This window comes from Zalophus californianus, chromosome 11 (genome assembly GCF_009762305.2).
Source record: "Zalophus californianus isolate mZalCal1 chromosome 11, mZalCal1.pri.v2, whole genome shotgun sequence".
In the NCBI taxonomy this organism is placed as follows: domain Eukaryota; kingdom Metazoa; phylum Chordata; class Mammalia; order Carnivora; family Otariidae; genus Zalophus; species Zalophus californianus.
In genome coordinates this window covers 102,752,808-102,764,033 of record NC_045605.1, presented here as the reverse complement: position 1 = coordinate 102,764,033, position 11,226 = coordinate 102,752,808, and the positions used below count along the sequence as shown (strand labels likewise).

At 37.5% G+C, this 11,226-nt stretch overlaps 1 protein-coding gene across 2 annotated transcripts in view; it reads right to left on the bottom strand.

The window, feature by feature from the left end:
• Nucleotides 1-1,532: 1,532 nt before the first annotated feature.
• LOC113914950 (membrane-spanning 4-domains subfamily A member 3-like) overlaps nt 1,533-11,226 on the bottom strand; it is a 36,754-nt gene continuing 27,060 nt past the window's right edge. For both annotated transcript variants that reach the window (XM_027580578.2, XM_027580579.2), the window contains one exon: nt 1,533-2,022. In XM_027580578.2, coding sequence (XP_027436379.2) covers nt 1,976-2,022 — 47 coding nt within the window. In that variant the 3' untranslated portion in view covers nt 1,533-1,975. The remainder of the gene's footprint in view (nt 2,023-11,226) is intronic.

The window sequence follows — 11,226 nt, the reverse complement described above, 5'->3', positions numbered from 1 at the left end:
TCTGAGTCCAAGTTTGCTCCCTGCCCTAACAAGGGTGGGCCAGTCTTTTGGCTCCATTGGCTTGTAGGATGGTTGGTGGGAGGGCTGAGGACCACCCTCCACCCCCACCTCAATGGCACCAAGGAGATACTGAACCATGACTGCTCATGGAGAGGTGACCGTCCTCCCTGTTTGTTACATGCATTACTCCCTATGCATATAATCCCATGTCAGGATATGGTCCTCTTTCTGGAGGTTCTATCTTCAATCTAGGTGGGTACATGGAGGTTTCTACTGTCTATAGTAACAAGCCATTTAGTTCTGAGCAGTTCTTTTAGGTGGAGGTGGCCTCTCTTGCAGCTTGGCTTCATCTTCCTGCTGACGTCAGTGGCAGCACTTTTTGGAAGTGCTTTGGTAGGTATTGTTCTCCATGCTAGAGCAACTGTCGGGAGCCCTGGGGCTTCTGGTTTCCTCTCTCTCCAGGGTCCTCAATGCCGGGGACTACTGGCAATGGTGGGGTCCTTCTTTTTACCTCTTGCAAACTCCAAATTCCTGGGCTGGTCTATGGCCCTCTGCATGCTTACATAGCCAAGCCTTTTCTGAATGTTGTTAGCTCTGGCCCCAGTTGCTCTGGAGCAGCTCAGCCAATTCCATCCAGGTCTCAAAGACCCTCAGCTGGGAATGGGATTCTTCCTGTAGACACCCACAAACCTTATAGCTGCTTCTCTCCTCCTTCAGCTTCAGAGAGTAGCGCCCTGCAAATGCCACACTCCTACCGTGGGATGCTGAGGTGAAAGGATAAACCTTCCTAAACTTAACACCGTTTGGGAGTGGGAGCAATATAGTGCTCAGTACAGAGAAAAGGCACCTGTGTTAGTTTTATAGGCTAGTGTAACAAAGTATCCCAAAGCAGATGGCTTAGAACAACAGAACTTTATTGTCTCCCTGTTCTGGAGGACAGATGTCCAAAATCAGGGCATTGACAGGGTCATGCTCCCTCTGAAACCTTTAGGAAAGGATCTGTCCTTACCTTTTCCTCACTTCTGGTGATTTCCCAGCAATCTGGCATTTCTGGGTTTGTAGATGCACATCCTCTTGTCTTCACATGTTTCCCCGAGTCTTCATGTGGTCTTCCCAGTGTGTATGCATGCCTCTGTGTCCAAATTTCCCCTTTCCCTAAGGACACCTGTCATTAGAATAGGGCCGACCCTAACGGTCTCATTTTAACTTGATTACCTCTATAAAGACCCTATTTCCGAATAAGGTCACATTCTGAGGTACTCGGGACTGGGACTCCAACATATCTTTTTGGGGGGCACAATGTGACCCACAAAAGCATGCCCCAGCAAGCTCTCAAGTGGTTTTTTTGGACTTAGAATGTTGAACACATTTTCTGCTTTCACAGGAGGACTCTGATCACTAATTCTTGGAAAACAAAAATTCCATCCAGCCTTCTATATCATCATGCTACAGATATAATGATAAGAGCTAATAAATGATAAATAATAATTTATTGAGGGCATAGCATAAACTAGGTCTCTTCTAAGTCCTTTAATGATGTGTTATAATTTAATATTTGCATCTACTCTGTGGGCTAGGAACTATTATTTTTGTTTTACAGGTGACGAAATAAAAGCACAGTGAAATCAAGTCTTGCAGTTGCTACATTGACAACATGCCTGCCTCCAAAGTCAGAGTATTTCCTTCTCTCAGATGAAGGAGTCCTTTCACTCAGGCCAATCTCTTCCAACCAGAGACAAAGTGGGTATTCAACTTTACTTTCCCATGTCCCCTGGGCTGGCTGTATTTGTCTGTGTTAACTCAGATTGTTTTTAAAAAGGGTAGAATCAACTTGTGATCAAATTGCATCCTTTATTGAAGAAGTAGGGAGAAGGTGTACCAGAAAGGACTTCATTAGCATGTCTTTTCCATGAGCCCTCTTGAAAAAAATTACAGTTCTTCACTAATTAAGTTTATGTTTTGTTCTTGACTGGAGTCATGCTGGTCCTTTGATGGAGACACTGGATTCTGACAGTGAAGGACCTGGGGTGAGTGGGTGAGAGCAGACTGATCACTATTATATCATAAAATAAGAGCCTTGTCATGAGCCACTGAGTCAAAACAAGACAAAACAACAGCAATCACAAACAAACAAATATGTAAACCTAGAATGTGACCAGGTGAAACCACCCACTCTGTCCTGGGGAAGAGGTTAAGGTGCAAGAGACCTCTGGCCCATCAGTGTTTCAGTGAATTACAACCACTGCATTAAACTAAAATATTACTCTTCAGAAAATGACTTTGACCTTGAGCTGGCCTGTAGTGAGTGCTAAGATTCCTCTTGGGTCCTCTACTTCATATTCTAGGTCAGAAGGAGAAATAGCTGAACAACCCATGGAGCAGAGAATTGTCTGGCTTAGACTATGGGATTTGGGGGAGTCACTGCAGAAGGCATTCTAATGGGAACAGTCTACATGATGAGATGAAGCAAGGTGAATGAAGTAGGCATCGTGAGGTAGCATTAGGCTACCGTCAGAAAGAGGGTCATCCACTTCCAGATGCGGTTGACTGAAGGTAATTGAAACTTTGGAAAGAAAAACCACGGATAAAGGGGATCTACTGTATATGACCATAAAGTTTGACCAAGAAACCCTGTTGCTAGAAACCCTTCAGTAGCACCCGGTACTTACAGGCTAAATTCCAAATTCTTTAGTAGGGTGGTTGAGCCCTATTAGGATCTGGCCTCAATTTGCCTCTCCAACTTCATTTTCCACCACTTTCCTCTACAACCATCCTACAGGAATTCTGCGAACCTGCCCTGCTGGCTCCAGGCAGAGTTTGAGGCTGACTTAACCATATGCAGGTTTTGTGGGGGAATTTAATGACGTATTTTGGAAGAACTTAGACAAACCGTATAGGTAAGGAGATAAGATTATCAGTCATTATAATCAATCTCCTTCCATCACTATTTAGTGATTGTTTCTATGCTTTATTTTATTAATGTAGTGTATTATATTGATGGATTTTTTCCCAATTAAAAAACTCTGTTAAAATACACATAGTATTTATCATTGTAACCATTTTTAAATGCCCAGTTCAGTGGTATTAAATACACATATGATGTTGTGTGACCATCACCACCACACCCATCTTCATGGTTCCTTACATCTTGTAAAACTGGAACTCTAGACCCATTAAACAGTCACTCCCCACTCCCCCATCTCCAGCCCCTGGCAACCTTCATTCTCCTTTCTGTCTCTAGGATTTTGACCACTCTCTCTCATATGGAATGGAATCACACAGTATCTGCTTTTTTGTGACTACTTTATTTCATTCAGCATAATGTCCTCAAGGTTTATCAATGCTGTTTCATGTCAGATTTTTCTTCCTTTTTAAGGCTGACTAATATTATATTGTATGGATATACCACATTTTGCTTATCTATTCATCCACTGATGGACACTTGGGTTGCCACATTTTAGCTATTGTGAATAATGCTACTATAAACATGGGTGTACAAATATCTCTTTGAGACCCTGCTTTCAATTCTTTGGTGTACATATCCAGAAGTGGAATTGCTAGATCTTATGATAATTCTATTTTTAAATTTTTGCGGGACAACCATGTTGTTTTCCATAGCAGCCATACCATTTTATGTTCCCACCAAGAGTGCACAAATATTCTAATTTTTCCACATTCTAGCCAGTATTTGTTATTTTCTAGTTTTTTATTTTTCGATAGTAGCCATCCTAATGGGTGTAAGATGGTATCTCATTGTGGTTCTGATTTCCATTTCCCTGATGTTCAGTGGTGTTGAGCATTTTTGCTTATTGGTTATTTGTATACTTTATTTGAAGGAATGTCTATTCAAGTCCTTTGCCCATTTTTGAATTGTTAATTTCTGTTGATCTCTCTATATTCTGGATATTAACCCCTTATCAGATATGTGATTTCCAAATATTTATCTGATTCCATGTGTTGCCTTTTTACTCTGTGGGATTGTCTTTTGATGCACAAAATTTTTAATTTTCATGAAGTCCAATTTGTCTGTTTTTACTTTTGTTGCATGTGCTTTTGGTATCATATCCAAAAAATCATTGCCAAATCCAATGTCATGGAGCTTTGCCCCATATTTTCTTCTAAGAGATTTACTATTTCAGGTCTTACATTTAAGCCTTTGATCCAGTTTGTGTTAATTTTTGAATATGGTGTGAGGTAGGGATCCAAATTCATTCTCTTACATGTGGAGACTCAGTTTTCCCAGTACTATCTGTTGAAAAGACTGTACTTACACTGTTTTGATTATTGTAGCTTTGTAGTAAGTTTTGAAATCAGGAAGTGTTAGTCTTCCACCTTTGTTCTTCTTTTTCAAGGTTGTTTCGGCTATTTGGGATCACCTGAGATTCCATATGAATTTTAGATTTTTCTATTTCTGTGTAAATAGCATTGAGATTTTCATAGGGATTGCATTGAATCTGTAGATTTCTTTGAGCAGTATTGACATCTTAACAATCTTAATTCTTCCCATCATGAATGTGGGATATGTTTCCATTACTTATGTCTTTTTAAATTTTTTCAGTAGTGTTTTTTATTTTTCATTGTATAAGTCTTTCACCTACTTGGTTAATTTAATTCCCAAGTATTTTATTAATTTTGATGCTATTGTAAATGGAATTGTTTTTGTAATTTCCTTTTCAGATTTATTCAGGATATATTTCTGGACTCTTGATTCTACTGCACTGATTTTTACATCTATCTTATGCCAGTACTGCAATGTCTTGATTACTATAGCTTTGTAGTAACTTTTGAAATTGGGAAGCATGAGCATTCCAGCTTTGTTTTCTTTCTTTTTTTTTTTTTTGTAGAGCAGTTTTAGGTTTGCAACAAAATTGAGAAGAAGGTACAGAGATTTCCCATATAACCCTTGTCTCCACACATTATTGACATGAGTCACCAGAATGGTACATTTGTTACAAAGGATTAATCAGGATTGACATATCATAATCACCCAAAGTCCATAGCTTACTCTAGGGTTAACTCTTGGTGTTGTATATTCTATGGGTTTGGACAAATGTATGATGATATATATCCATCATTATAATATGCAGAGTATTTTCACTGCACTAAAAATCTCTGTGCTCTGTCTGTTTATGTCCCCTGCCCCTTGGCAACCACTGATCTTTTCACTCCATAAAAAGTAAACATATCCATAGTTTTGCCTTTTCCAGATGTTGTATAGTTGGAATCATACAGTATGTATACTTTTCAAATTGGCTTCTTCCACTTAGTAATATGCATTTGAGGTTTCTTCATGTCTTTTCATGGCTTGATAGCTGATTTATTGTTAGCACTGAATAATATTTCATTGTCTGGATGGACCACAGTTTATTTGTCCATTCACCTACCGATGGACATCTTGGTTGTTTCCAAGTTTTAGCAATTATGAATGAAGTTTCTGTAAACATCTGTGTGCAGGTTTTGTGTGAATATAGTTTTCAACTCTTTTGGGTAAACACCAAGGGATATGATTGCTAGATTGCATGGTAGTATATTTAGTTTTGTAAGAAACCATCAAAACCACTGCCTTCCAAAGTGGTTGTACCATTTTGCATTCCTAGTAATGCAGTGTGTGAGACTTCCTGTTGCTCCATATTCCCACCAGTATTTGGTGTTGTCAGTGTTCCAGATTTTGGTCTTTCTAATATGTGTGTAGTGATTTGTTTTCTTTTTTAAAGATTGGTTTGCCTATTTTGTGTCCTTTCCACTTTCATATGAATATTAGCATAAGCTTATAAAAAATCAGCTGAGAACTTGGAAGGGATTGTGTTAAATCTCAGATTTAATTTGGGGAGTATTACCATCTTAATATTAAATCTTCTGAGAACATGGGATTTTTCCATTTGTTTAAATATTCTTTAATTTCTTTCAATAATGGGTTCTAATTTGTGGTGGACAGGTCTTACACTCCTCTTGTTAAATTTATTCCTGAATATAAGTTATATAAGCATTTTATTTTTTGATGTTATTGTAATTGTGCTTTCATTTACAGAAATAACAATTGATTTTCTCATATATTGATCTTATATCCTACCAACTTGTTGAACTTGTTTATTAGTTCTACTAGATTTTTTTGTGTGTGGATTTCTTAGCATTTTATATACACAAGATCATATTGGCTACAAAGAGTTAGTTTTACTTTTTCCTTGACCAACCAACCTGGATGCTTTCATTTCTTTTTATTGCCTAATTTATCTGGCTAGAAGCTCCAGTACAATGTTGAATATAAATGGCAAAAGCAGACATCCTTGTCTTGTTCCAGATCTTAGAGCAAAAGGATTCAATAATTCTTCATCAAGTATGATGTTAATTGTGGATTTTTTCCCCCCACAACTAAATACCCCTTTTCAGGTTGAGGAAATTCCCTTTTATTCCTAGTGTGTTGAATTTTTTTTTAACCATGAAAGGGTGTTGGATTTTGTTAAATGCTTTTTCTATGCCTATTGAGATAGTCATGTGTTTTTTTGTCTCTTATTTTATGAGCATGGTATTTATCAGCATGTATTACATTTGATTTTCATGTTAAACCAGCTCTGAATTCCTAAGATAAATCCTAATTGGTAATGATGTATGGTACTTTTGTAATGTTGCTGGATTCCATTTGCTAGCGTTTTTTTCTTTGAGGTTTTACACATTTATATTCATAATGGATCCTGGTCTATACTCTCCTTTTGTTTGATGTATTTGTCTGGTTTTGGTATCAAGGTAATAACTAGCCTCATAGAGTGAGTCAGGAAGTATTCTCTCCTCTTCTTTTCTGGAACAATTTGTAAAATATTAGTGCTAATTCTTCAAGTGTTTAGTAGAGGGGTGACTGGGTGGCTCAGTCAATTAAACATCCTGCTCTTGATTTCGGCTCAGGTCATGATCTCAGGGTCGTGAGACTGAGCCCCATGTCAGGCTCTGCACTGAGGATGGAGACTGGTTAAGATTCTCTCTCTCCCTCCCCCTGCCCCTTCCCCCACCGCACCCCACTTGCATGCATGTGCACACGCTCTCTCTCTTTTAAAAATTTTTTTAGTAGAATTTACAATGTAGCCACCTGGGACTGGGCTTTTCTTTATTTCTTTTGATTATTAATTCAGACTCTTAACTTGTGATGAATCTATTCAGATTTTTATTACCTCTTTTTTAAAATTTAAATTAATCAGCCCACATAGTTTTGTTTGTTTGTTTTTAGTTTTTGGTGTAGTATTCAATGATTTATTAGTTGGGGATGACATCCAGTGCTCATCACATCTCATGCCCTCCTTAACACCCATCACCCAGTTACCCCATCCCCCTACCCACCTCCCTTTCCACAACCCTCCGTTTGTTTCCTGGAGACAAGAGTCTCTCTTGGTTTGACTCCCTCTCTGATTTCTTTCCATTCAGTTTTTCCTCCCTTCCCCTATGATCCTCTGCTCTATTTCTTATCTTCCACATATGAGTGAAACCATCTGATATTGTCTTTCTCTGACTGACTTATTTCACTTAGCATAATCTCCTCCAGTTCCATCTATGTTGATGTAAATGGTAGGTATTCATCCTTTCTGATGGCTGAGTAATATTCCATTGTATATATGAACCACATCTTCTTTATCCATTCATCTGTTGAAGAAAATCTCGGCTCCTTCCAGTTTGGCTGTGGATGTTGCTGCTATGAACATTGGGGTGCAGATGCCCCTTCTTTTCACTACATCTGTATCTTTGGGGTAAATACCCAGTAGTGCAGTTGCTGGGTCATAGAATAACTCTATTTTTAACTTCTTGAGGAACCACCATACAGTTTTCCAGAGTGGCTGTACCAGCTTGCATTCTCACCAACAGTGTAAGAAGGTTCTCCTTTCTCCACATCCACGCCAACATTTGTTATTTCCTGTCTTGTTAATTTTAGCCCTTCTAACTGGTTTAAGGTGGTATCTCAATATGGTTTTGATTTGTATTTCCCTGATGCTGAGTGATGTTGAGCATTTGTTCATTTGTCTGTTAGCCATTTGTATGTCTTCTTTGGAGAAGTGTCTGTTCATGTCTTCTGCTCATTTTTTGACTTGATTATTTGTTTTGGGGGTGTTGGGTTTGAGAAGGTCTTTACAGATCTTGGATACCAGCCCTTTATCTGTAATGTCATATGCAAATATCTTCTCCCATTCCGTGGGTTGCCACTTTTGCCTGTTTTGTTAACTGTTTCCTTTGCTGTGCAGAAGTTTTTATCTTGATGAAGTCCCAAAAGTTCATTTTTTCTTTTATTTCCCTTGCCTTTGGAGATGTGTCTTGAGAGGAGTTGCTGCAGCCAAGGTCGAAGAGGTTGCTGCCTATGTTCTCCTCCAGGATTTTGTTGAATTCCTGTCTCACATTGAAGTCTTTCATCCATTTTTGAGTTTATTTTTGTGTATGGTGTAAGAGAATGGTCCAGTCTCATTCTTCTACATGTGGCTGTCCAATTTTCCCATCACCATTTATTGAAGAGACTGTTTTTTTTCCATTGGATATTTTTTTCCTGCTTTGTCGAAGATTAATTGACCACAGAGTTGAGGGTCCACTTATGAGCTCTCTATTCTGTTCCATTGATCTATGTGTCTGTTTTTGTGCCAGTACCATGCTGTCTTCATCACAGCTTTGTAATATAGCTTGAAGTCAGGCATTGTGATGCCCCCAGGTTTGATTTTCTTTTTCAACATTCCCCTGGGTATTCAGGTTTTTTTCTGGTCCCATACACATTTTAGGATTGTTCCAGCTCTGTGAAAAATGTAGATGGTATTTTGATAGAGATTGCATTGAATGTGTAGACTTCTCCTACAATCCTAGCAAAAACAATCAGACAACAAAAGAAATAAAAGGTATTCAGATTGGCAAAGAAGAAGTAAAACTCTCTTTGCAGATGACATGATACTTTATGTGGAAAACCCAAAAGCCTCCACCCCCAAATTACTAGAACTCATACAGCAATTCAGTAATGTGGCAGGATACAAAAGTAATGCACAGAAATCAGTTGCTCTCCTATCCACTAACAATGTAACTGTAGAAAGAGAAATTAGGGAATAGATTCCATTTAAAATAGCACCAAAAACCATAAGATACCTTGGAATAAACCTAACCAAAGAGGTATAGGATCTATACTCTAGAAACTACAGAACACTTATGAAAGAAATTGAAGAAGACATAAAAAGATGGAAAAATATTCCATGCTTATAGATCAGAAGAATAAACATTGTTAAAATGTCTATGATGCCCAGAGCAATTTATACTTTCAATGCCATCCCAATCAAAATACCAACGGCATTTTTCAAAGTGCTGGAACGAACAATCTTAAAATTTGTATGGAACCAGAAAAGATCCCAAATTGCCAAGGAAATCTTGAAAAATAAGAACAAAGCTGGGGGCATCACGTTGCCTGATTTCAAGCTATATTACAAAGCTGTGATCACCGGCACAAAAATAGACACATAGATCAATGCAACAGAATAGAGAGCCCAGATATGGACCCTCAACTCTGTGGTCAACTAATCTTCAACAAAGCAGGAAAAAAAATGCAATGGATAAAAGACAGTTTCTTCAATAAATGGTGCTGGGAAAATTGGACAGCTATATACAGAAGAATGCAACTTGACCATTCTCTTACACCATACACAAAGATAAACTCTAAATGGATGAAAGACCTCAATGCAAGACAGGAATTCATCAAAATCCTGAGGAGAACATAGGCAGCAACCTCTTCGACATTGGCTGCAGCAACTCCTCTCAAGACACGTCTCCAAAGGCAAGGGAAATAAAAGAGAAAATGAACTTTTGGGACTTCATCAAGATAAAAACTTCTGCACAGCAAAGGAAACAGTTAACAAAACAGGCAAAAGAGGCAACCCACGGAATGGGAGAAGATATTTGCATATGACATTACAGATAAAGGGCTGGTATCCAAGATCTATAAAGAACTTCTCAAACTCAACACCCCCAAAACAAATAATCAAGTCAAAAAATGAGCAGAAGACATGAACAGACACTTCTCCAAAGAAGACATACAAATGACTAACAAACACATGAACAAATGTTCAATATCATTAGCTATCAGGGAAATTCAAATGAAAACCACATTGAGATACCACCTTACACCAGTTAGAATGACAAAAATTGACAAGGCAAGAAACAACAAATGTTGGCGAGGTTGTGGAGAAAGGGGAACCCTCTTACACTGGTTGTGGGAATGCAAGTTGGTATTGGTGATATTTTAAAATTTCCTTCTTTTACTGATTTCTAATTTAATTCCATTATAATCAGAAAGCATATTTTGTATGATTTCCATCCTTTTAATTTATTGAGACTTGTTTTACAACCTAAAATACGGTCTATCCCGGAGAATAATCTTTGTGCACCAGAATAACCTATTTGCACCTGAAAAGAACATGTACTTTGCATCGTTGGGTGGAATTTTGTATAGATGTCTATTAGGTCTAGTTAGTTAATAGTGTCATTCAATTTCTCCTATAGCCTTTCCCTTCTGCACAATTTTCCTGTAAATTATTGAATATGGAGTATTGAGGTTGCCAACTGTTGTTTTTAAAATTTTGTATTTCTCCTGTCAAATCTGTCAGGTTTTGCTTCATGTATTTCAGGACTCTATTGTTAATGCATATGTGCTTACAATTGCTATGTGTTCCTGGTGGATCGAACTTAAAAAAATCATTATAAAAATGTCCTTCATGTCTAGTAACAACTTTTGTCTTGATGTCTATTTCGTCTGACATTACTATAGCTGCTCCACCTCTCTTTTGGTTTCTGTTATATGGCATATATTTTTCCATACTTATGTTCAACCTAATTGTGTCTTTGAATCTAAGGTGTGTCTCTTGTATATAGCATTTAATTGGAATACATCTTAAAAATCCATTTTGCCAATCTCTGCCTTATCATTAGTGTCCAGTCCATATACATTTAATGTAGCTACAAATAAGATGGGTTTATGTCTGATATTTTGCAGTTTTCTATATTGTATGTCTTTGTTATTCTATTTGTCCATTACTGCTCTCTCTTATGTTACATGAATGTTTCCTTTCATGCCATTTTATTTATTTTTCTTTTATACCACTTTAATTACATTTTAATTTTTTATTATTTTTTATTGTTTTTAAATTTATTAACAATATTATTTTATTATTAATATTGTTATAGTATTATATATAATTCTGGGTTGATGGTATTTTTCTTTCATTGCTC